At 43.4% G+C, this 27065-nt stretch overlaps 1 protein-coding gene across 4 annotated transcripts in view; it reads right to left on the bottom strand.

The window, feature by feature from the left end:
• ARHGAP6 (Rho GTPase activating protein 6) overlaps positions 1 to 27065 on the bottom strand; it is a 481194-nt gene that overhangs the window by 55326 nt on the left and 398803 nt on the right. For all 4 annotated transcript variants that reach the window (XM_077889547.1, XM_077889549.1, XM_077889548.1 and 1 more), the window contains exons 2-3: positions 22398 to 22557; positions 5563 to 5634 (exon numbers count right to left, since the gene is read on the bottom strand). In XM_077889547.1, the coding sequence (XP_077745673.1) occupies positions 5563 to 5634; positions 22398 to 22557 (232 nt within the window). The remainder of the gene's footprint in view (positions 1 to 5562; positions 5635 to 22397; positions 22558 to 27065) is intronic.

Here is a 27065-nt window from a genome sequence, read left to right as displayed (position 1 = left end):
ACATCGCTGAGCCAATGGTCAAGTCTACGGTAAAACCAGAAATGGCACTTGAGAAGTCTGCACCTCTGGTTCTAGCAAAACATGCGATCTGTTTGGGAGTGAAAACTTCAAAAAGATTTTCATAGGATGCTTACCATCCTCGATCAACGAACTAGGTGGCATGTGGTAACACAAGCAAAAATTGAAGCATGTTTTTGAGTGATCCATGTAGACGGCATAGCAAGAGCCAATACTCAGTATTGATAAAAGGCCACGTCCACTACTAGCAAAATTAGAAACCAAAGAGGACAATACCAGACCATGTGCTGTGCACCCCTGGATTTACTGCGTAAATCAGCGTGGTCTCATCTATGGGAATAATCAAATAGTCTTACTTCCAAAATCCCAGGGAAAGTCTGGAAACATGCAGATGCCAAGGCTGACAGCTACAGGGAATACACAAAAACTGTGGGTGGAACAGAAGGGACAATGTCGAGGGATCTGTGTCTGCTCATGCAGGCACACCCACTGCAGGGATTTCACAGGAGACGGGGCCTCCTGCTTCCTCTCTTAGCCAACTTTGCCATGTAAGGAAAGTCATTCAGAGTTTCTAATATCCCTAGGAAAAAGAAGAAAAATGGTTTCCTTTGGTATCTGTCGTTCGCAATGACCCGAAGTCTGCCACTCTCCTTGTAAATTGGAATAACTGAATACAAATTAAACAGATGGGATACATGAAGTCATGCTTCCTCATTTTTATTTCCCTTTTATTCTCACTCAAGAGACAACCTGCTAACAGATTTGTATTTTTCCCTAATAGGCTTTCTTTCCTGGCTGAGTTTATTTATTATTTCAGTGATAGTTTTGATGTAGTCTCTTGATTCTTGTTGCTTTCTCTTGACAACCCTTATAAGCTTCAGAAAGGAGGCCTCTCTCTGCCCTAAGTTGCAGTGTCTAGAGTCTGGAAAATTCTAGGCAGGATCCCTTGAATATTACTGCTTCTCAAAACATGGTTATTGTGAAATTGAGGACTCATCACAAGTCTATTTGGCAAAACCCTCCTCATGTGTAAATAAAATGTTGGGTACACATGCTTATCTGTGGGTTCAAAGCTCTTCTCTTAGGGGGGTAACACCCAAGAGACTCTGTGTTGATAGTGGCTAATACGGTTGATAATAGTCTTTTAAAACCATATGGACATTTCCCAAGACTCAGTGTTCTGGGGCCTGGGACAGTGTGTATCATGTTCTAATCTGCAGTATGTGTTCACTAAGGAGACTGCTTCCCCTGCTGTGCTCATTAGTAGCAGCCGTGGACTCTCCCAGCCTGTGAGCTGTGGGGTCAGGAGGTGGCATGTCATCCTCTGCTCCCTATTGCCACTTCGAGTTCTGCACCTTCCCTCTGTGTGGCAGAAACCCGCTATTGCACCGTTCCTCTTGCCTCCTGCTCCTTGCTCTATTGTTACGGACTGACTCGTGGTCAGATCTCCCGGGCCACCATCATCCTGGTGGCATGGATATCCACCGAAATGGCCCCTCTAATTCTGCGTCCTCACATCTCCTTCACTGTCTTCTCTTCTCTTACTTTCTCCTGCGTGCCACCTTCTCCACTCACTCCCTTGGTCCCATCCTGGGCCTCGTCCTCACCAGAAGTGGTTCCACCTCAATATCAGGCTTCCTCCCCCGACTCTTGTCTTACCCCCTTCCCAGGTTCATGCCTTATGTGATGTGATGATCTGTTTAAACACACCATTAGGATGATCTGTTTAAACACACCATTAGGATGCCCCGTCTTAATGCATTTTGATGGGGTCTCAACGCCCTCAGCATGCAGACCAAACACCTGTGTGAGGTGTGTGACCAAACACCTACTCCCCGCTGGGACTCCCACTCCCCTGGGTTCCCCCACTTCCAGGAGCAGCGCTCACAGACAGCGGTCAATACATTCACCTTGAGAAGTTCTACACAATGATAACTGATACTTGATTTTTCTACTGCTATTTAATACGATGCAAAATAAAGTTGTATCAACTATTCCTCTCCAGGGCTCCTTTGCAACTGTCATGTAGTAACACACTGGGGAACAATAAAACGTGGCATGATACTATTTCAGCAAAAAGAAAGGTGCCAGACCTGAATTATGTCCACAGTTCGTGTCAATAAATACATGGCTTGGTCTGAAATATCCTGTGAAGAGGGGACCCATCTCCCAGACCCCCACAGTAAAATTACTCCCCCATGTTCTGCTGAGGAACTACTGAACTAGAACCAATAGCTATCTTAAAATCTTTTCCCCAAAAGTGATTTCTTTTTTGACACAAGAAAGAAATTTTCTAAAAAAAAAAAAAAAAAAGAAAGAAAGAAATTTTCTGACGTTCTGAACGTTTAAAAACTGCATTTTGGTTGCCAAATAATTTATCTAAGAGAAATTAAGGACTTGGAACTATTCTGTATGAAAACATGTTTTCTGACCCAGCATCTATTCTGAATTTGTTCCCATATGGAATTCAAGAGTCATACGGGCACTGCTTAAGTGGCAAGAGGGACAAAGGAGTGTCACACGATCTGTTGTGTTTTATGTCAAGGCAATTAAATAAAATACAGGACATGATTCATTCTGATTGAATCAATTAATCTAGCAGCATATCAAACACTTAATGAATCACTCTTTATTGGGAGAGCAATTTGATTCTCAAAAGCTGCTCCTATTTATTTTTAGATGACCTAACCCAAGAAGTCACTTAGAGTTTCCTGTTTTCCTTCTTTTACTTTTGAACTCAAATGATTATCATTTTCCACATGTGCAGCTGCTAGGAACCCCAGTGTTAATATTCAAGTGGAAGAAAATAATGTGAACCATTACAACTGCGCAAAGCCTGCACGCTGCCCCCTCACGCCCTGGCTCCCAGGACATCCGTGTGATGGATGTGTGGGCACAGGCAGGACTTTATGTTCAGAAAAGACGCCAGGTAATTAAGCCTAAGATGTCCTTAGGCCCGGGACATCTCCTTTTTCAATATCAGAGCTACTTTAAAAGAGGGGGGAAAAATCCTCTTTTGCCACGAAGTCTGATATTTTTCCCTTTAGTTGGATGGACCACCAGAACCTACCTTCCTTTTCCCAGCCAGCAACCTGTACAGCTGAGCTTATGTAATATATAAATATGATACAGTCTGCAAATATGATGGCCCAGTACGCATTGGCTAGTTTCTCCCCCGGCCCTTCCTTTCCTGCTCATTCACATCCTTGCTTCCTGTTGTTCTGTAACACGGCAAGCACACATGCATCTCTCTCTGCCGAGGGAACTCGATCATCTCCTGCAATAAAGCTCATTCTGTTTAGTCTAGCCTGAACGGGCACTTCTTTTTTTTTTTTTTTTTTACAATTCATTAATGCTACACTTTAATCAATTATAGGCAGAAAACAAAGTGATACTTTTATCATTTAGAGATTTGGGGTCATGTTTATTGAGGGATTAATGTATTATGTGTTCATGATATAGTTTGTTAACTAGACAATAGTGGTCATTATCTAAAGAAATTCTTCATTAGTGAGATTTCAGTGATCTAAGAGTATACTTTTGAAGAATCACCGAAAGTCTACATTATGAGTATTCAGTCCTACTCTCAGTAGTATCATCATCCTAGAGTAAACTAGCTTTAAAGGTGCGCATTACTAATGCCAGTCTGAGTGGCCCCTTTAATACTCTCCATAAACACTAAGGATTAATCTAGCGAGGTAAAGGTGATCGGTGGCAGGAACAGAAGGAGTAAAACTCTAGTTTAAAAAAGCTACCCTGGTTACTAATACTCATTTAAAAATAAGGGCAAGAACATACAGAGCGATTAAACAGAATCCAATTTATCAGACAGTGATAGGTAGCTGGGCAAGAGTTCACGCCCTTTGCCTTCACTCCTCCAGCAACGGATTCTGCTGTGAGAGGATGTGCCCTGGGGAGTCCACGCTGGCTAACGTGGACCAGAGTTCTCATCTTAGAAGCTGCACATCAGAACTTTATACAATGACTCATGTCCAGGACCCCTACAGACTAATGGAATCACACTTTCTGGCTTGGGGGTCTGGGCACTGGGAATTTTAAAGGTTCCACAAATTATTCTACTGTATAGTCAGAGGTAGGGATCATTCACATTTTCAGTTTCTTTTCTCCAGTTTGAGGTAAACATTTGAGATGTCTGGAGATATTCCGGTTGGAGGCAGTGCTACTGGCATCCAATGGTAGAGGCCAGAAATGCCACTGAGCATCTCGCACGATGAACAGGACAGCCTCCATAATGAAGAATTATCCAGTCTAGGGGCGCCTGGGTGGCTCAGTCAGTTAAGTGGCCAACTCTTGATTTCGGCTCAGGTCATGATCTCAGGGTCCTGGGATGGAGCCCCGCGTGGGGCTCTGTGCTCGGTGGGGAATCTGCTTGAGGATACTCTCTCCCTCTTCCTCTGCACCTCCCCCTACTCATGCTCCCCCCCCCTCGAATATCTAAATCTTTTTTTTTTTAAAGAATTATCCAGTCTAAAATGTCAACAGACTCAGGTTGAGAAATCACGCTCTAAGGGAAGTAAAACATTGGTTCTCCATTCTTTAGAATTCTTTATCTCCTTTCAGTCCAAAGAGCCAAATGCCATGACACTTTAGGCACAGTTCAAGACATGGGTGTAGAGTCTGGGATCAATGGTGTGGACTAGGTCTTGTCCAGTACTGACCACAGTGCATTTCTTTTTCTACCTTCAGTTTTACTGCCTTCTATTATCTTTCAAGCAGAAATTCAATCATAGAAAAGAACTCCAAGGTGAGACATGGCTCTCCTCACTCAACACTCATTCATTATGTCACATAAAATGGAAATACATTCATACAACCACACCATTCAGCAGGCATTTCATATGGGACCATACAAACAAGCCACGGAAAGTTGTACTGTGCTAATGGGGCCCAGGTGCCCATTATGCAGGCTCAATGAATACTGGTTAAAAATGACCACAAATACTTCTGAAAGAGTGGCTAATGTGTCAGTTCCCTAAATAGACATAGAAGGGGACACCAAACAGTAGGAAGAGAGTCAACAAATCCCAAAACATATAGGGCAAAAAATAAGCATGCTATGGTCTAACATAAAAATGCTGAGAATGGCCCATCTCCAGTAGCCCATGAGGATGAGACTGTTTCTTTCCAGTAGTCATGGTAGGTGAATCCAAACTTTTTCTCATTCAACTAGCCCTGCCTAACGATTGGGACCTGCCAGACAGCTGGTTAGTGTTAGAGATGCTGTCCGTGGCTACTCAACCCAGGTTCTTCTTATGCATTGCTGATTGGCTAGCATCATAATTGGAACCATAAACTTGGCCGAAGTCACACTTTGCTCAAACCAGTTGAATTCATCAATTCAGTACAGGGCCACTCAAACACAAAAGAGTAGACCAAAACAGGCTTTAATGACATTCCATCATAGAAATCCAGTTTGCATAATAGAGTTGAACCACATAAATCTATGCAATTCAAAAACCCCACCAAATTCAACCATTATGCTCCATGGAAGATGCATCCGCTCTAGTTCATTCTGTCCTTTACCTCTATCTTTGTTTTTCTCCTTTCCTAGTGAATCCAGTTTCTTTCGCAAAGACTTCTTTCTCTTCTGTCCATCTGTAAATATTAAAAGAATGAGAAGTTGTAAACACAAGCAGACAGATGATATCTTACACTATCAATAACCACATTTGACCAAAAGCATGACGTCTCACTTACTTCACTTATCATTTGGCATTTCAGACAGAAAAATGGCTCTGAAGCGAGCAAAAAAAAAATTGAACTCCAATAAAAAAAATATACAAAAAAGAAAAAAAAGAGCCTCAGAAAAATGGCTCTGAAAATACACGGTAACCCCTTCCTTGGATAGTACATCTAACAAGAATCTTGATGTATGCTCTCAAATTTTGTTTCAATCATGGAAAGTACAGGAAACTTACCTCCTTCAGAATTAATTTAGTGTTGACACTAAATTGCTGTTGCTATTACATGAGTCTCTTCCTATTTTTCATGTTTATGCAAACCAATGTCATCTTGAATCAAATCTCCATGAGACGAGAGTCAACGGTACATATGGTTTTGACATTTATAAGCTGGTAGCGTGTAACTGGAGAAGGAAATGAATTTGGGGGTCTAGAGGAGTCAGATCTAATTATTGCTGCATCATTTACTAACTGTGCAACTTGGGACAAGTCTCAGTGTCCTCATCTATAAAGTGGGAATTTCATGGGGTTGTGGTGAGATCTAATGAGACGATGCACACAGAGTGATATGGGGACTCTGACATACGTGCATAAGTTCTGATTTACTTTCCCTCGGGGGGTTGCATAATATTCCATAGTGTAGCCGTACCATAATTTCATTAACCATTCCTCCACTGATGGACATTTGGGTCATTCCTAAGTTTTCACTATAATAAGTAAGGTATATATTCCTTTAGCGTCTTGTACTTGCAACAAACATACTGAGCACATCTGGCTAACTCCCTGGGATGTCATCAGAAAACACTGCCAGTCATCATGGCAAGAATGCATTTTGGGATTATGCAACAGTCTACTGAACATGTGGAAGGCACAAATCGGGAATCCGCACTGTGATCCAGTTGGGGAAATACAGCCCATGCCACAAGGAACCTTATGTTTAAAAGGAGGATTAAGAATTGTTTTTTTACAGGATATACTAAAAAGTGTAGTCCAGAAAGGGACTCAGCCCAATAAAATTTAAAAGCCAGACTCTGATATCAGGAAAAGACAGCCTGCACATTCTTCACCAGAAATGAGCATTCCTGGGATCCTCACGGGGCTGCAGATGTTCCCATCTCCTCTCTGGATTTTTGGAGGCAGAAGACATCACAATATGATCAGCAGACACACTCAATCCCTCCTCTTTCAAAGAGCAAAGAAACATTTCGGAAGATGATTCTCTTCCCACAAAATGGACCTAGTTCCTAAGAGTCTTCACCCTTGCGGTCGTGAGATTCATATGAGGGAACATTAAGTAAATCACTTGTAATGTGGTGAAGAGCCAGCAATGTCTGTCATTCTGTGTATGTTCTCATCTCCAGTGTCTAAAAGATGATTAATCTTATGGCCTACCATAGTGTATTATAAATGTACTACAACAAACATACCAACAACACAAGATTCAAATCCATTCTCCAAATAGGACAGGACTTCTCTGTCACGCTTTGTTTGCCACTGGTTCATACCACCAAATGTATTTGACTGGAACAAGGGTATAGTTTTTAAAATTTTGATCATTCCTTCACTTTATTTTTATTTATTTTTATCTATTCCTTCATTTTAATCATTGACCTAGAAGAACAACTAAACTATATAGTAAAGCTTAAGAAACTTAGTTTTCATAACCACGGGGCAGATCCTAAAATGCAAGCAAATTGTCAAAGAACCAGAACACAGATGGGATAGGGGACATTTTCTTTTAAGATAGAAAGATTTTTTTAATTTCTTTTTAATTGTAAGAGGTAGCGTCTATAAAGATGTGTATAGGGGGCACCTGGGTGGCTCAGCGGTTGAGCATCTGCCTTTGGCTCAGGGCATGATCTCGGGTCCTGGGATCGAGTCCCGCATCAGGCTCTCTGCATGGTGCCTGCTTTCCCCTCTGCCTGTGTCCCTGCCTCTCTCTCTGTGTGTCTCTCATGAATAATAAAAAAAAAGATGTGCAGAAATCCAAATGTGCAGTTTAAATAATAGGAGGCCAACTCCCACATCACCTACAGCCAAGTTCAGAGGTAGACCACTGCTCATACCCAAGCCTCCTGTGTGCCTCCCTTCCTCACCCCCCAAGTAATCACTGGTCTGGTTCTTGCAATAATCAATCATCTGCTTTTCCTTGTAGTTTTATTATCTGCGTGTGCATTTATAAAGAATACAGTTTGTTTTTCCCACTTTGGGGTTCACAGAGACAGAATCACACTGTAGTTATTCTCTCCTGCCTCACTTGTATCATTCATCAGCACTTCTGAAATTCATCCTGTCAAGGCAGGTAGCTGTAGCTCCCGTTTTTATTGCTGAACAATGTTTTCTGGTATGAATATACCATGGTTCATTGGAAATTTGAGTTGTTTCTAGCTTGAGTCTATCAGAATCAATATCTTTGAAAAAAAATTTTTTTTGAAAAATTTTGTGAGTGTGTCTTTCTATGTACATGTCCAGGAACCTTTCTCTGACAGTGGCTCTAGGACCACTGACATCAGTACTGCCTGGGAACTCGTTAGAGGTGCAAATTTTATAGTCCTACCCCAAAACTATTGACTCAGGAACTCTGGGGTGGGGTCCAGCAATGTGTGCTTTAACAACACCCCCAGCGGATTCTGGTTCACTGTGAAATCTAAGAACCACAGTTCTAGCGTAGATCTAAACGGACTGTGTTGCCAGGTCAGCATGTGTGCAATCTTAGGCTTTACTAGGTAACATCAAACATTTTCCAAGTTGTTTGCTAATTTGCATTCCCACCAGCATGAGAGTTTACATAGTCCCACAAGGACAATCTGTACTTCAAACTCCAAAATTCCAAATACCTCGAAGCCTCATTGTAGGAAAAAAAAATCTGATCTTTGTCAAGAGTGACCCACAATTTTAAAAATTCTTAGGTATTTACAAGACATACTAACATTATCTTTTTTACTTAACTAGACATTCCTGACATCCACCTCAGGCCAGCATGGACACCTAACCCTGGGCCACTGTACACCTGGCAAAAGCCTTGGAGTTTGCAATTCCATCCTAGCCTCAAAGGAAGGTTCTAGCTTGTCTCAAATCTTCAGAAAATCCCTGCTGAGAAAAGTTTGAAGGAATGCTTTTTGGCACCATTGTCCTTACTTTTCCAACCACAGCTGCCTCGCTATTGACTTAGACCAGAAACGTAGACTCTCAGAGAACGCAAACCAAAGGAATTCACAGGCAGTGAGGAGGGCTCAGTTAAAAATGTGGGCAAAATGCTATAAAAGAGACACTTGGTGGTGGAATGGCAAGTGGCCCTTTAGAGGCTGCATCTAACCTATAGCCTTGGCTCTAGAGACACTGGGGGCTGGATAACTTTGCTGTGAGGAACTGTCCTGTGCACAGCAAGATCTCTAGCAGCATCCCTGGGCTCAGTTTACTAGATGCCAGAGCACCCACCCATTCCCTGTTGTGACAACCAATAATGCCTCTGGACATCACCAGATGTCCCGCAGGGACAAAATCACTCTGGTCGAGAAGCACTGGTCTGGGCATAATTCTACCCAGAGGGTAGCTATGGGCTCAAACCACGGGACACCCAAACTCCAGAACATTATTCCCACTTTCCCACTCATCACAAGGCTCCATCTATACTCAATCTCAGTTTCAGGCAGAACAATATAAAAATGTTTATAAATTTTTGAACTTTTACATATCAGGTCAAATAATGGTTTCTTCCAATTTATAAAGAAATGTGAGTCTGCCTATGGCTGTCTTTCTGCCAGATTCCTGACCATACGTGGGGGAATAAAGTAGGTTCTTTGGATAAACAGCCTCCTATTTCTTTGTGTGAAGCATTTTGTCCTTGTTTTATCAGGTGTGGAACAGCATTTGATGGTGAACAGTCGTATGAATGGTTGTAGGAGTATGTCTTTAGCATGCAGGGAAGACTCAGGGGACATTAGGATTTGTTGTTTGTTTGTTTGCTTGTTTTTAAAGGACTAAACATGGTGGATGAAGAGACTTCCTGGCTGGCCCTCCACTGGCCAGAGCAAGGATTCAGGAGGAAATCATAGGAAGACCATTTTCTCAGCAAATGGAGATGCTCAGCAATGGAATGAGCTGCCTCAAAAAAAAAAAACAAAAAACAAAAAAACCCCCAAAACCAACAAAACAAAACAAAACAAAACAAAACAAAAAAGCACCACTCACTGTGACTTCCATCTCAGCTGCTCTTTCTGTCTTGCATCCCTCACTCTGGGGAACCATGTCACGAGCAACCCTATGCAAGGGCTGTGTGGTGAGGAACTGGAGTCTCCAGCCAGCAGCCACATGATTGGGCCGCGACACTGATTCTCCTGCCCCAGTCATGCCTTCACATGACTGCAGCCCCAGCTGAGCTTGATGGCGAACCTCCCAAACCAGAATCTGAACCAGAACAACCAGGCTGTGCTATTCCCAGAAACTGAGTGAGATAAGAAATGTTTATTATTTATAAGAGGAAGAGAAAAGCCAAGGAAAAAAAAAAAGATGCCCAGCCAAACGCATGTGGTATCCTAGACGGAATCTTGGGTCAACAGAAGGATATTAGCAGGGAGGCTGGTGAGGTCTGAACAAAGCCTGTAGTTTGGCTGATGGCAACGTACCGACGTCGGTCTCTGCGTGGTGGTAAGTGTACCAAGGTCACAGAAGATGCTAGTGTCAGGGGAGAGTGGCCGAGGCGCAGGCATAAGGGAACTGTGCAATTGTCTTTGTGACTTTTCTATAAATCCAAAATTATTCTAAAATAAAGTTGCTGCTTTTCCTCCCAGGTACTGGACATATTCAAGCAAAGGCTGAAGCCTCGTTGGCCCAGCCCGTGAGAGGGTGGAGGACTCCTGGAAGGACTCTGGGAGTCACAGACCTGGGAGCTCATCCTGATGGCAAGAAGGTGACTTACAAGTCAGAGTGTTGGACCTGGCTGAAACTACTGGAATCATCTTCCTGGTCACATCTCCCCGAGTTGAAAGAAAACATGTGTTGAGGCCAATATAAAGCATCCATTAGGTCTCTGCCATTCTGGTGGAGCATGTTTTCTGGAACGGGAGTGGACAGGTGAGAGGCTCGAGCGGAGTTGTTTGTATGGCCCTGCTGATGTTCTCATAGGTGGCTGATTAGACTGTCTTATGATACCTCCTCTTTCCTGGGTTCCCTAAGTCCTTCTTCTGCATAAGTTACCCAGACCTGGTGCTCGTCGCTTGCCTGCAAGGACAGTGATCCGTATGTCCATCTGTTTGCTCTTCAGGTTCCCCTGCCTGTCCTGATAAGCCAAAATACAGTCCTTAAATTCTACGTGGCAATGCGGATAAGGCGAGCTGCCCAATCTGTGGACGTCTTACAAAAGCGTTCACTAAGACTGTACCTTACCCTCCTTGAAACCCAAACTCGTTCCTTCGTCTCATCCGCTCCCCCTGTCGAGGGCTCTCAAGCCCCAGACCTTCCGAGACGGAGGCAAGAAAAGGACTAAACCATTCACTTGCTCTCCAGTTCGGGACAGGAGGCTTGTCAAAGCAGTGGTAACATCATTAGGGAAATAAGTCAATCAGAGGAGGACAAGCATTATATGGTCTCATTCATTTGGGGAATATAAAAAATGGTGAAAGGGAATAAAGTAAAGGGGAAAGGAGAGAAAATGAGTGTGAAATATCAGTGAGGGAGACAGAATATGAGAGACTTTCACTCCGGGAAAGGAACAATGGGTAGTGGAAGGGGAGGTGGGTGGGGGGTGGGGGTGACTGGGTGACGGGCACTGAGGGGGACACTTGATGAGATGAGCACTGGGTGATGTGCTATATGTTGGCAAATTGAACGCCAATCAATCAATGAAAAAAAAATATTAGTGGCCCCTGACCCTGGAGGCCACTCACTGTGCCCATCCCTTGCGCCTGGCGTTTTCCAGGGAGTCCCCTCCGCGGCAGAGGCACATCTGGCCTATAGGTTGACACTGAAAACACAGCGGGGCTGATGAGAGCCAGGCAAGCGACCCACGGGCAGGTCCCACCGCAGGTAGGGGTGGCTGCGCGGTGGCACCACGGTCAGCGGGGTGGGGGGGACCCCAAATCGGCCCTGCCACTTGGAGCTGCCTGTTCAAAGTCCGGCCCGACAGCCGGCAGGGGGGTCAGCCCTGCACGCGGTTAGCAGGCGAGCGGCCACCCGGCCTTCTCGGCGGGACCCGGGGCGCCCAATGGGCCCCGATGGGCCCCGATGGGCCCGAGAGCTGGGCGCGGCCGGGCGCCGCGGCTCAGGAGGGGAGGCGTCCGGGTGGGTGCGGCGAGCGGGCGATCTCCGTCCGGCCCCGGCGCCGCAGCGACGACCCCCTGGGCCGGGGGACGGTTTCCCCACGGCAGCTCCGTGTTTAAACGGCACTTCCAGCAGGCGGGCTCGTGCCCCGAACACGGTCCGTGCGCCCCGGCTGTGCCTCCATTGGCCACCGACCGAGCCCACGGGCAGCTGAGACACAGCCTGGACGCCCAACCCAGGCGCCGGGGCTCAGGGCCGCACACAGACACCTGCAAACCCTGTGAGAGCGAGCTGAAGGCACCTTGGTCAGAGGCCTCCAGCAGGTGCGGGGCGGGAAGCCAGGTTGGCCTGGGCTCTCACAGGGCCCCGTGGCTTGGCGGCCGCCCTCCACCGCAGGCCAGGAGCCCTTCCCCGGCGGGGCCTCTTAAGGTTTTCCTCCTGGTAATCCCACCCTCTGTCACACAAGCATTCTATTGGTGAAGAAAGATGAGAAAATAGCTAATTCACGACACTCTCCTTAGTGGAAACTAGGGCTTAAGACAGTGACTAAATAAGAATGCAGGAAGAAAACAACCTACATGGAAAAAGCAGAAAACAACGTATTCAAGCCCAAAGTTATCTCACAGTTCGGTCAACTGTGGGTCTCACTACATATATATATGTATATATGTATTATTATACTTAATATGTATATAAGTATATACATAATGTATATATATATACTTATTATATATAGTATATATGTATATATAGTATATATATGTATATATATAGTATACATGTATATGTATATATATATAGTATATATGTATATGTAAGTATAGAATGTGTATATATATGTATATAAGTATATATAAGTATATTATATATAAGTATATATGTACATATAAGTATATACATGTATATATAAGTATACAATATGTATATATTTAAGTATATATATAAGTATATATATACACACACACACACACACACACACTTTTTGGTGTTATTATTAAAAGTATATATATATATACACACACACACTTTTAGGTGTTATTTTTAAGAGATTTTCCATGCTAAAGACTGTTGGTCATTTAATCAAATTTATAGGCCAGTGTTTCCATTTACGTATCACCCTATCCTTAGCAGTTCTTCCACTAACCCTGATTGCAATAGGAAGCAAGTAGAAACAGGGCAACTGAGTCATTTTTCTTGCTGTAAACCCCAATGAATTAAGCATTGTTTCTTTATCCTGCTAGCACCTTGTGGGTTAGATTTTTCAAAATCTGTTTCCAAAGTGCCTATGTTTCTCTGGGAAGAAAGTATTTATGGCATTCTTAAGCAATTCAGATGCCTCCCCCCAGAGCTGAGGCTCCCCAAAGTACTTGTGAAATGTAGTAATCCTCACAGTTTACATGTTGAAGTGGTGGTGAAATTATCAAAGCTGCGGTCAGAAAGTAGGAACATTCTGTGAGTCTCTCTCACTGCTGTAAAGAGAGTCGGCTCTTGGAGGAGGTCACCATGCTTCCAGTTCAATTAAATACTAAGAAACCTTTCCCATTTTGTGTAAACTATTTTGGCAAAGTCGTTAGTTCTGAAATTTTTCCTTAGGAGGAAAAAAAAAACCCTTTAGATTCTTGAGCCTCAAAGCAAGTGTTTTTCTATTACAGAAAATCGTTGAAATATTTGATTTGTTGATCATGTCTTGTTATTCTATCAAAACGTGAGGTAGCGAAGCAAATCACATGTCTTGGATGTCATGGGTTTGAAAAGCTCAACGATGGTTTTTCCTTAACCAGGCGCTCTTTATAATCACTGCTTGCTGTAATAACCAGTCATGATCAAATTATGCCCTAGAAGGATCTTTTACTTGCTGTCATTTTTTCCATATTCAAATGCTGTGAGTAAAGAGAAAAAAGGCTATAAGCTCATGTTCCAAAGGGGCAGCCCTGTTGTTATTCTTCCCTAAGCTAGGAGCTAGCCTGTCTTTCCAGGCATCTGAACTTGCATTTCTTATCGCATATTCCTTAAATCAAAAACAATGTTTTTAACTTAGTCTAGGTAAGCATTATGTTTGCAGAGACAGAAGTTTCCAAATATCAGAGCAAGAAAAATGGCTTTTGGCAAGTCTTTTCCTGAAGCCATATTTCTTTCCTGGAGCATAAGGGAAAGAAAGCAGGTAGGAGAACAAAAAGACAGAAATCACTTATCCCAAAGAATACCCTGTATTGCTAAGGAAATTAAACTCCAAATTACAGAAGTTTCATCATTACTTGTTTTAAAGCCAAAACTTGTGGTTCAAATTGAAAAGGTAGAGTCAGACAAGGGTATCTACACATGGTCTGATTTTTGATCTGTGTAAGGGGCCAGTGCTACTTACTTTCTTTTGACAGATATTGTTTTACGGTGAACAAGTAAGAAGGGACTCAAATATCTTTAAATCATAACCTTTAAAGCCTGGGAACGCTTCCAAATTTCTGCCAGTGGATCCCATGAAAACAGCTCTCACAGATTCAGTAACTGGACAAGTGATGTAATTAGATGAACACTATTAGGGTCTTCATCCTTTCCTTTTTCATCCTTGTTTTTGATTATTCTTTGAAACATATGAAACAATTCTTAACGAGATAGGAACACTATATAAATAAATATGCTATGACTGAATTCTAAATCCAGTTCCTTCAATTTCTCAGAGATTTCCTGAGGCACAGATCTATGCAAAGGCCTGTGCTAGACACTAAAGCAAATAAATGTGCTAGAAGGATGGCTTCCTCCCTATGGCTTCTTGGCAATGACGGATGACACTGCCATTATGCACACCAATAGTTTCTAATCTAAATCCATCTTTATCCTACTTCATCACACCCCCCCCAATTTTTTCTTTCCCGGCTTTGGTAGGTACTCACCCTCCAGGTGGTCATGCATCCCGGGATGAGTACTCACCCCAGGCTCAGGAAAGGAAACTGAGGTCAAGCCAACTCCAGTGATTTCTTTCTGCTTGCTACTATGGGCTTGGACACTGGCAGATGTTGCTGTTCTGGGGGTGGAGAAGTGAGGGAAGCCTACTGAGAAGCAGCAGGGAAAATATCCTCTATTATGAAGAAGTTACCTGCTAAAGAGTCCCTGCTTCTCTGCTTCTTCCTGCTGCCATAGAGGCTGTGATGTTGGGGGCTGCTGCAGTCACTTTGTGACAATGAGGGAAGCCGGCCAAAGAACAGAGTGACCCCCTGATTATGGCTGGGAAGAAATTCCTGAGTCCTGAAACCAGCCTATCTCTGGGCTCCCTGTAAAGTAATATAATCAATCTCTTTATTATTTAAGCCATTTGGGGTTTGGTTTCCATAATTTGAGGCCAAAGCATCTTAACGGTGGATAATCCAAAACTCTGTTGTGGGATATGTTTTTCTACGTATATTTGCACCACCTTGTCATGTAATGCCAGGCTTCCCTAAGAAAGACATCCCTGGCAAGTTTGAATCTGTGTGTATTGGGTGGGATCTACGATAGGGAGGGTAAGAGGAGAGAGGTCAGATTACAATGAATCATAGTATACAATTAATTATATTATATTTAAGTGTTTATAATATAAATATAAACACTTACACGTGCCTGGGTGGCTCAGTTGGTTAAGCATCTGCCTTCAGCTCAGGCCATGATCTCAGGGGCCTGGGATCGAGCCCCTTGTGGGGCTTCCTGCTCAGCAGAGAGCCTGCTTCTCCCTCTCCCTCTGCCCCTTACCCACCTCATGCATTCTCTCTTTCTCTCTTAAATAAATAAATAAATAAATAAATAAATAAATAAATAAATTTTAAAAATAGATATAAACACTTAAATATAATCACTCAAAACATCTGAGAGTTACAAAGTTCTGATCATTAAAAAACACTCTTACCGTAAAATAAAGATAATGAAGACATTGAAATGAATAGAATGGCATGTTTGGTCAACTACGTAGATAATAACTATAAATTACTATATCAAATTAATATTAATCTCTTTTTTTAAAGATTTTATTTATTCATGATAGTCACACAGAGAGAGACAGAGAGGCAGAGACACAGGCAGAGGGAGAAGCAGGCTCCATGCAGGGAGCCCGACGTGGGATTTGATCCCAGGTCTCCAGGATCGTGCCCCAGGCCAAAGGCAGGCGCCAAACCGCTGCGCCACCCAGGGATCCCAATATTAATCTCTTAAATCAGAGGCCAATGAGCCTTTTCTGGAAAGGTCTAGATTGTAAATATTTTCAGCTCTGTGGGCCATAGGGTCTCTGACAAAACTACTCCATTCTGCTAGGGTAGCACTAAAGCAACCTTAGACAGTGTAGCAACAAATGAACGTGGGTGTGTGTGTGTGTGTGTGTGTGTGTGTGTGTGTGTGTTTTATGGCTGTGTTTTAATAAAAGTTTATTTGTAAAAATAGCCAGTGGCTGGATTTGGCCCTTGGGGTGAAGTTTGTCCACTCCTACCTTAAGTGAAGACCCTTTAAACTACTTTTCCAGAGCTTTGCATTTGTAACAATTTTATAATTACCCACTAAATCAGTTTGTAAATCATCTTGAGGACTCCATTTCAAATTACCTAGAAAGCCTGATTGCTTTAAAAGCACTTGATATTTAATTTCAGTTACTACTTACTTGCCTTTGTTTCACTCACGGAGAAACAAAGAAAAAAAAGCAAAACTGGGAGCTCCTATTCATATTTCAGAGATGAGACATTCTTTGTAATTATCAAGTTTACTTTTGGGCCATGATCCCAACGGAGAGAATAGTATAGTCTTGAAATCTTTGAAAGGTGCCAGAATCTTTCAGAAACTGCAGTGACCAAAGTTTTGTTCAAGATGCCAAAACCTTGTGCAATAATAGTTGCAGCTCCCACAAAGATATACAAGTATGTGTAAATGTGACCAGCAGGGACAAGACCCTGGATAGAAAACTATGGTCTGAGAACATAAAGGAAGCCATTCGTGAACATGGAGGCACAAAGCCTATGGCTTAAAGAACCACCTGCGATCATGCCCGGCTGCTTGCTCAGCAGCAGAACAGAACCATACGGAAGCACACGTTGGAGAACTTGACATGGCCACAGCCCCGAGGTACAAAGGAGAGCATCCAAGAAGAAAGTCACAGAGGAGGCTGCAGAGAAAGCTCTCTGTCATGCCCGACTTTTGCTGGGATAGGTAGACAAGACGGCTCGTATCTCTAAGTGTCACCAGTGGTAACGTGGATAAATGCCATCCACTGTTCTATCTTTTAATATAATTGATGTATCTACGTTTTGTCTATTGACTGACTAGGAAATCCTGGTGGATGTAGATGACTTTTGACATGATACTGTAGCCTTCATCAAAGGCTTCTACCTCTTGAGAAGCTAAAGCCCCACGTATCTACCTCCTCCAGGCTGCACACCTAGGTTGGTACTGAGAAAGAGAAAGAGAGAGAGAGCAGTAAAGCATCAAATGTAATATCAGAAATTTACTGAATGAAGAGGGGGAGAAAGAGCACTAAAGAAAACAAGAATACGCATTTCCGTCTTCTGGGACAACCATTCGGCTTTAATTTTTTTTTTTTGAGGTTTTTTATTTGTTCATGAGGGACACAGAGAGAGGCAGAGACAGAGGCAGAGGGAGAAGCAGGCTCCCTGCGGGGAGCCCGACGTGGGACTCGATCCCGGGACCCCGGGATCACGGCCTGAGCCGAAGGCAGATGCTCAACCACTGAGCCACCCCAGTGCCCATCATTTGGCTTTAAATACTTCGTTTACAATATAGAATGAGGTGAAGCTCCAGTGCCTGCAGTAACATGCTTTCCTGACTGTGGCAGAAATCAGTCATTTCCTTTCATGTTACCTTGGACAGCCGATTTTTCCTGTAAAGGGCCGGACAGTAAACACTTGAGCCCGTGAGACACATGGGCTGTCACTGCCCAAGTGTGCCATGGCTGCATGAAAGCACCGCTGACGATCTGTACATGAAGCTGCATGGCTGTGTTCCAATTCAGATTTTATTTACAAAAACAGATGGTGAGCTGGGTGTGACCAGCAGGCCAGCTGCTAACCGCTGCCTTAGACCATTTGTATTAAAATGCTACCAAGATCATGTTCATTGAGCTGAACACACTATCTGATAGATAAGTAGTACTTGGTTGATGTGTTTTGAATAAATGACAAGTTCATGCAGGCCATAAGGTGTTATTTGATTTCTGGACCATGCTCCCTACACTTGTTCCCTGGGTCTGCTGTCCAGGATCGGGCCGTTTACAGACTAGCAAGCCTGATTCCAAAGCCTATGCCATGAGCAGCCTTTGACCGGGAGGAAACATTCCATGGCTGTCGTGAAAACTCACGGACAGGATCCCTCCCGCCTCCTGATCTCTACACCAAAGATTTTTCTAGGTCCGGTGTAGCATCTTCAAAAGTACCTTTGTAAAATATCTTAGGTTGAGAAGGGCTAACAAATTTTAAGCTCATCAGTCATTTTATAAGGTTTATGTCAATATTATCGGTGTTTAGTTTGTGTGTCTCCTGGCTGAATGGATCTCGAGGAGGAAGGAGCCCACAGGGTGTGAGAAGCCTAGGTCCCTGGATAATTGCATGGAGCGGAGTCCCCTGTCCCAGCCCCCACATCCAATCTGCAAGGGATACATGCCTGAGTGAGAAACTTTCATTGAGTTAAGGCCCCGAGGGCTTAGCCAACCTCAGCTAACACAAGTGTGTATGTGTGAGATAGTCTTAGAAGTCAGATGGCTGAGCCATTGAAAAGTTAGATGTTGCCCAACTGCCTCGTACGTTACCGCAATGACAAAACTACCAAGAGTATGAGAGTGTCTGCTTTTCCATCAAGTCTATTACCCAACTTTTGGAGCCATTCCAACCTAAGAGGGAAAACACCTCCCTGGTGTTTAGCTTGCATTTTCTTTAAGACATACGAGAGTGAACATCTTTTCAAATATTTGTCAACCATCTGTATTTATCCCTTTTTCTGTGTGCTGCCCGTAATCCGCCTATATTTTAATTATTTTTATTTTCCAGATTAATTTGTAATAAAGCTTTACGGAGTACAGAAGCCAGCCTTTAGTTGTTCAAATGTGCTGTAAATTTCTATTTCTTAATTTGTTTGTCACACAGATGATTCTATTTTTTGTTCTTGAACGTACTGAAATGTGTCGTTCTCTTTCTTTATGTTTTCTGGGTAATGCCTTCCCCAGTGTAAAAATAGAGGAATATCCAGCTATGGCTTATTTTGGTGCATTTATAGTTTCATTTAAAAAATCCTCAGATATTTCTTCCACATCAATTTATTTTGATGTAAGGACTAAGGTCAGAGTCCAACCTTTTCTCCTCAATGGTCGTCTCATTCTCACTAATTGTTAATGATTATCCATCATTCTCCCCCTGACCAAAAAAATGGAGCAATATTTATCATGTCACAAGTTCTCATATTTATTTTTGCTCATTTCTGAACTCTGTTGTTTTCTATCGATCCGCCTGTTGTGAAGCAGTACAATCCTCTTACAATTGCTTTAGTCGTATGACATTTTAATAAATGGGTAGGGATACTTTCCACCTGACCTCTTTCTCAGATCTCCCCTGCCTCCTCTCACATAGTTATTTGTCTAAATGACGTTTAGAACAATTTAGTGATAATACAAAAACAAATTGTTATGGTGTGTTTTTTGACATCACTTTCAGTTTATAGCTCATCAATGACATAATTGATGTCTTTTTAGTTTTGATTCTCCTTATTCAAGAAAAATATAGACTCTGTATTTATTCCTAACTTCTCTTCTTATCCAACTGAGATCCCACAGTCTGGTATTATAATTATTCCCGCAGATACTGCACTAATTCATTTGCTATAACTTCTTTAACAAACAACCATAAACTTAGTGCTTAACTCAAATTTATCATCTGACATTTCTGGAGGTCAGAAGTCTGAAGTGGGTCTCACCAGGCTAAAATCAAGGCGTCAGCGGGGTTGTATTCTTTCCAGGGTTCTGGGGAGACTCTGTTTCTCTGCCTTTTCCAGCTTTCAGAGGTCCCCTGCGTCCCTTGGCTCGTGGCCCTTCCCCTGCCTTCAAAGCCAGCACCAATGCCTGTCTCTGGCCATTCTCCATAGTCCCCATTCTCTGGGACTCATCCGTAGCTGGGAAAGTTTCTCTGCTTTTAAGTAACCATGTGATTAGCCTGGGCCCTCCCAGGTAATCTGGGATAATCTCGCTATCTTCAGGACCTTAACTGATCATATCTGCAAAGATTTGGGGGGCACGTGAGGTAACATTTGCAGGCTCCGGGGACTGGGACGTGGGCATCTTTGGGGGTGCATTATTTGGCCTACCACGGATGCACTCTCAACAGCCATGTCCCTGTCTCCTGTCACTGAACTCAACTAGAAAATCCTAACTCTGGTGAGAGGAAATTAGATTAACTGGGGCCGAGAAATTTAAAGTGCAAAGTGGTATGTTTTGCTTTAGCCATGTTTAGCTGCCAGGATGTTTATTTTGCAATTTAAATTCCTAGCTACTGGCCTCAAATGGACCTTTTGGGCTGCCCTGCAATCCCGCAACACGGCTGGTCCACCTGCTTCTTTCTCTTCCACTTCTCTCTGCTTTCCTCAAATCCCCTGGACCTCCTTCCCATCCTCACTCCTAGCAGATGAGATGGCTTCCTATTTTGCTGACAGTAGAGAGGCAGTCTGGAGTAAAAGTCCACATGCTCGTCCGCCGTCTTCTAATCTGTCTGTGTCTATGCCTGTATCATCAACATCCACCTATCACTATAGCTCGAGAGGTCAAACTCTGCAGGCTCTCTGGGCCCACCCCTGCAGCCCACTCTAGGAAATCACCTCAAGTAACTTCCCAACCACCCACTCCTCAATTCTTCCCTTTCTATGGGGAATCCCAGCTGCCGATGAGTATGTCAGGCTATCATTCATCTGAGCCCTGGAAGCACCAATCTCCCGAACCAAGAGGGGTATCCAAACAGATACCCATAAACAAACCCCTACAATCATTCTAGAGTGACAGACAGAGAACAGAAGTGTGAACTTGAGTATGTTGTCATTTTCGTTATACCCACTGTCTCATTAGGCTTGTGTTCATTTCTTTAGGCTCTAGGCCGTGACCACTGCATTCCTTTTCTGGAATAAATTATTCACACAGTGAGTCTGAGCCTGCAAGAACCTCCACTTGAGGGCTCACCACCCTCAGACCAAAGCTGCCATCATAGCACTCAGCACTGGCCCAGTATTTGAAGGATCTCGGTAAATATTTGATGTCTACAATCCTCTGCCCCAAACAAGAGCTTCAGAAACCTTGGGTGATGTCTGTTTCTCTCCACTCAGCCACACAATCCCTTCTCTCCTCCCTAAGTAAGAAATCACTTGTAAATCATTAGTTCCTATTTTGATAGAAAACATCACAATAACTCCTGTAGCCCAAACATCTTTGAACATCTCGCTAGAGCAATATTTCCCTGAACATGCTAGGAACCACACGGTCTTAGAAACAAGTAATGGAGACAGAGCTTCTAGCAGACAATTTTTATAAACCTGTCTATTTGGTAAAGGTTGTTTATTTAGTGGACTCTTTAAAAAGCAGGAACAAAAAGAAACATCAAATTAACTGGATTGAAAAACAAAGCTATGAAGAATGTTTGTTCCCTGGTATCTGATGTACATCCAATTCGGACTTTTTAGAGTCATCATTCCCTTCACGGCATATTGGGTCTGCCAACAACAGTTCTGTTTTGTTGAGAAACCGAAAGAACAACAAAAAAATCACCTTTGTGCTCTACACTTTCACAAAGTATAAAGTGCCCTTATAGAAGATAGTAAACATTCAGAAACAGAATTTTACAGATTACAGGATTTCAAATACATGCGTCTCATCTTTACCAGAACCAGGACCTGGATTTGTAAAAACCTCAGGGCATGAGGCCTGAATGGTTCCCAGTGGTGAACCTCAGCATAGACACTCCAGGTGAAAGACGATAAAAACTGGTTAACACGAGTGTAATTCCTGACTCTGGGTTAGCATAAGGTCAAGTGACATGTTTAATAGATTGTGAAAACATTCTTTTTAACAAATTATTTTGAAATCGTGTTGAAATAGACACGGTTTTAGTTGGAGCCCTTGAAGTTGGCCTTTCCGAAAGTTCTTTTCAACGGACTGTGCTGCAGTTAGGCAGACTGGTGAGATACACATGGCTTTTCCTTCTAATGCCTCAAGCCGACCTTCCCTTTAAATAAGCATATTGGCTGACATGTCGGTTGTGCCCCTTGAGCATGTCTTTCAAAGTGGACATTAATGCTGGCCAACAGCCAAGGAGCTGGTGCTCCCTTCCCGTGTGACTGTCAGGTGTGGGATGAGCCCGCAGCTGGCGGCTTTGGCGGTGCGGACGTTGGGCTCCCGGTACCCTGATGGAACAGCCCACGCTGCCTTACCTTTGGGGATGGTGATGGGACAGCTCAGGTCACAGTCCTGCTGCAGTTGATAAAAAGCCACTTCCTGCAGCCGGGCTCGCTCCAGCTCCGAGAGACTCTGGATGGGGACAGATCTCAGGCGCACGCTGCGGCCCGACATGCTGTTCCAGGTGAAGTCACCCTGCGGACCAAGGAGACACAGGAGTTACACAGCCCGGTCGTGTCTCATGAAGCTCATCCCTCCTCTCAGTCAGTCACAGGGTCAAGCAAGCTTCCCCTTGGGGCTCCAAACTCATCTCCCAACCCCTCAAATCAAATCTCCTCTTGGTTAACCGCGAATTTCCTCAGTCACTTGCAAACCTCCAAATCTCTAGCATCTGCTGGATCACGCGATCCCATATAATGATTCACATGCAGGCCGGAGACAGCCGTGGGAAAGACACTCCGGGGCAGCCCGGGGGGCTCAGCGGCCTGATCCTGGGGTCCCGGGATCGAGTCCTGCGTCGGGCTCCCTGCATGGGGCCTGCTTCTCCCTCTGCCTGTGTCTCTGCCTCTCTCTCTCTCTCTCTCTCTGTTTCTCATGAATAAATAAATAAAATCTTTAAAAAAAAAAGAAAGAAAGACACTCTGAGGGTTCCCGCCTCTCTTCTATGGCAACGCAGGGCAACTTTTGATTATGGATCTCGGTAACAAGAGGGACTTGCTGCTAGCTGCCAGCATGCACCCTAGATGTAGGGGAGGACCACGTATGGACAGCCTACCACCTGCCAGCGACTGTGCCAAGTCACTGACAACCTTCTGAGGTGTTTACCATCTTTGACTCTATCTTATACAGTTTACCCTTGGACAACGCAGGTTTGAACCGCACAAGTCCGCTCACTTATACGTGGATATTTTTGGATCAGCACTGCACGGTACCGTAAAGGTATTTGCTCTTCCTTACGATTTTCTTCATCGCATCTTCTTTTCTCTAGCTTGCCCTATTGTAGGAATATAGTCTATGGTACATATAACATACAAAATATGTGTTAATAGACTTTATGTTACCGGTAACATTTCCAGTCAAGTAGCCTATTAGGAGTTAAGTTTTGGGGGAGTAAAAAATTAAATGCAGATTTTTGACTGCATGGGGGTGTTGGTATTCCAACTCCCACAATGCTCAAGGGTAAACTGTATAGTATTTAATAATACAGGACATTATATAATAATACAATCTAGTATGCTTATAATATATAAACATATATATAACATTATTATTAGATATATACTTATAATACATGATTATAATATACATGTATGATACATTATAGTAATAATATAGTAATATCTAATCTATGTAAATATAATATAATGCAGATGAAACTGAGGCTTGCTGAAGTTAAGTAATCTTCCCCAAATCATAAAACTTAACAAGATTTGGAACCAACCAGAACTCAAGCTAAAAACATGTGCCCTCAAGCTCTGTGCTAAATTGTAACCACTGAATTTCTATCTAGAGCACTCTGAGCTACTCTGATCACGATCGATAGAGAGACATGATCAATAAGAACTCTGTGTAATTACGGAGATGTCTGATGTTAAAATACTGCACACCGAAGAATCAAAGCCAAGACTCCCCGCCCCAATCCTGAGCATATCCCTATGCACACATATATCCACAGAGTGACAAGCTCTGCCCTCCCCACAGACAGTAAGAATGTGACGCCCCGAGAAATAAGACCTCATGATCCTCTGAAGCCCAATGTCCCCTTATGGAGGACTTCCTGTGACCCACAGGTACCAGCCATGGCACAAGAGCTTCGAAGACCTACTAGTGTCTCAACAATAAAAAAAAAGGTTCCAGGAGGAAGGAGCAGTGCTGGCTCCCATGGGCCATACCCTCGAAGTTGTGTGGATGTGGGGAACACTGAAGGCATCCCATAAGACTTCGCCATCCTCATCACTCACCTTACAAGAAAGACTGGCCCCAGCAGCTATTAAAGCACCTGCATTCCCTAGTGGCAGCCAATTCCTGCCTAGAATGTTCATCCCGAGAGTAAAAGGCACTATGTTAATTCTTTGATATTTTTTTCTTTTCTATGTGGGGTTTCATTGATTTATTCATCCATTTAACAGATGGAGATAGTGCCCTCTAGTAGGGCAGACAATGAACAGGGTAAGTAAAGGGTATAGTACGTTAAATATGGTAACTGCTAGGGACAAAACAAAAAGCAGGAAAGGGACTGGCAGCATGAGGAGAGGACATGATTCGTGTTCCAGAGGGAGGGGCCAGCAAAGGCCTCACAGGGGAGGCCATGTCTGGGGAGGAGCTAAAGGAAGTGTGGACTTTTTTGTTTGTCTTCACATGTATGGGTTTTCATCCAGTGGATAATGGTGAAAACTAACAGGAGCCCAGGAGGGGTTTGGGGGCACGATGTGGGGATGGTCTGGGCAGGGAAGGGAGTGAGCACATCTAGGCTAAGTGGTCAGACTGCCATCACATTTGGTGAACTGAAAAAAGTTCTTCCAGGCCCAGTATATTTTGCACTTTTTCTTCCTTTTTCCTGTTTTTGGTATCATCAGAGTAAGTTTAGATGGGAGTTGGGGACTCACAACCCGCCCACCTTGGGTGTACTTCTCATTTCACATGTTTTAGGCTGAGGCTACCACAAGGTACAGTGTCAGTGAATTGCATTTTTGCCTCCCAAATGAAAGTTGCAGATGAGTTGGTGACTTTTAAAAATGAAGTCTGGGTATCTAAGAAAGCCCACTGCTATTTGAAGTGTCAAAATGGAATTACATGCCTATTCATTAAAAGCATGTAGGAATGTGACCTCTAATCGGCTCAATTATCAATAGCAGGGTTTGACTATCTTTTTCTGTAAAAGACCAGATAGTAAATATTTCAGGCTTTACAGGCCATATGGTCTCTGTCAAAACTACTCAAACCTGCCTTTGTGGCAGAAAGAAGCCATAGACAATTCATAAATGAATGAGTGTGGCTGTGTTCCAATAAAACTTCATTTATAATAACAGGGAAAGGCTGGATTTGTCCAGTGGGCTGTACTTGGCCAACCTCTGAACCATAGCTTACGACTGAAATAAGCCCATCCCAAAAGACACACTTTATTTTTATTTGCTATGTCACTCTGGTTAATTCTTTTAACAATTTAATGAGCACCTATTACATGCTAAGAATGGTCCTAGCCAGGCTTGGGATTATCAAAGTGACAGCATGGTCCTTGTCCTTTTGGAGTTAAACTTTAATAAGGAAGAGCACATATGATCCATAAAATATAGATATTGTGATACTGGAAGTCAGTACAGATGCAATGGGGCCTAGGAGAAAAGTCTTGGACATCTGTCTGGGGGACCAAGGAAAGCTTTCTAGACAAGGCAGTGTTTCAATGAAGACTCAAAAGTTCAATAAGAGAGAGAGAGTTTGCCCAGTAGAACTGCAACATTGGAAAAAACGGCGGGTGCCAAGGCAAACGAACTTGAGAGAAAGAGCTCGTCTGGGGAAATTACAAGGCTGGAAGGAAGGAAATAGAGGGAGGCGAAGCCATGCAGGAGTCAGGGCCAGATCCTGGAGGGCTTTTCCTGCAGGCATTGCAAAGTAGACTGGACTTTACTAGTAGGTGATGGCTAGGCATTAAGGAACCTTGAGTGCGAGAGGAGCATGATCAGATCTACGTACAGCAAAGATGACTGGAAACAAGTCTTGAAAGAAATGGAGGGAAGGAGCAAGTCGAAGATGTAGAGATCAGCAAAGATGCTGGCTAGGTGTGATGCTGATTCAAACTTGAACGAGCAGAGAGTTACACTCTCTAAGTCTCTAAGAGAGACACCTAGAACCACATATTGTTCTTCTTGTGATTTCTTTTTCAACCATTTAAAAATATAAAAGCCATTCTTAGCTTGCAGGTGGTACAAAAACAGCCAGCAAGCTGGGTTTGGCCCACTGGCTATAGTTTGCCGACCCCTGATACAAAGAGATTAGGATATTTTAATACCCTGCACACATTTATTTAGCATCTACTGTCATGTACCAGAGACCCTGTCCCAGGACCCTGCATCATGAGCTATATACATCGGCTAGATTGAAGAGGGTAAGAAACTCGCCTGGTTTCTTCTCCTTGGTCCCTGTATCCAGGACAGTACCTGGCCCTTAACTGTCACTGAAAAAATATTTGTCAATCTATGAACTAAATGAATCAGGTACGTCACATGTTCAATAAGAAACCATGTAATGTTTCATCTATGTGGGAGATGTCTTGTGGATTTTTTTTTTTTTTTTGTCTTGTGGATTTGAATAAGCTGCTGAGAAACAGTCTTTTGGGCTCCATGCTGGGCATGGAACCTGCTTAAGATTCTCCTTCTCCCCATCCTTTCTCTTAGAAAAAAAGAAAAGAAAAGAAACTGTCTTTTGAAACAGAGCCTGTTGATGAAAAAACCTGCCAGTATATGAGGGCAGAAGATAAGCATAATAGTATCAGACCCAGAGAATAATGAATCCATGACACCCATGCTCACCCATCAGACCTCTTAGGAGCAGGAAGACATGACCACAAAGGTCGCTATTGCCCTGTGATCCTCATGACAAGCACCCAGAAGAGTGCCAAAGCCCACCAGCACAGCCTCGACTGTGCTTCTGGCTGTTCCTCAACTCTCAAATCATGTTCCAGGCCGACATGTTTCTTTGGTGACTGC

Source organism: Canis aureus, chromosome X (genome assembly GCF_053574225.1).
Source record: "Canis aureus isolate CA01 chromosome X, VMU_Caureus_v.1.0, whole genome shotgun sequence".
Lineage (NCBI taxonomy): Eukaryota > Metazoa > Chordata > Mammalia > Carnivora > Canidae > Canis > Canis aureus.
The sequence above is the reverse complement of the archived record's forward strand: the minus strand, read 5'-3'. Positions and strand labels throughout refer to the sequence as shown.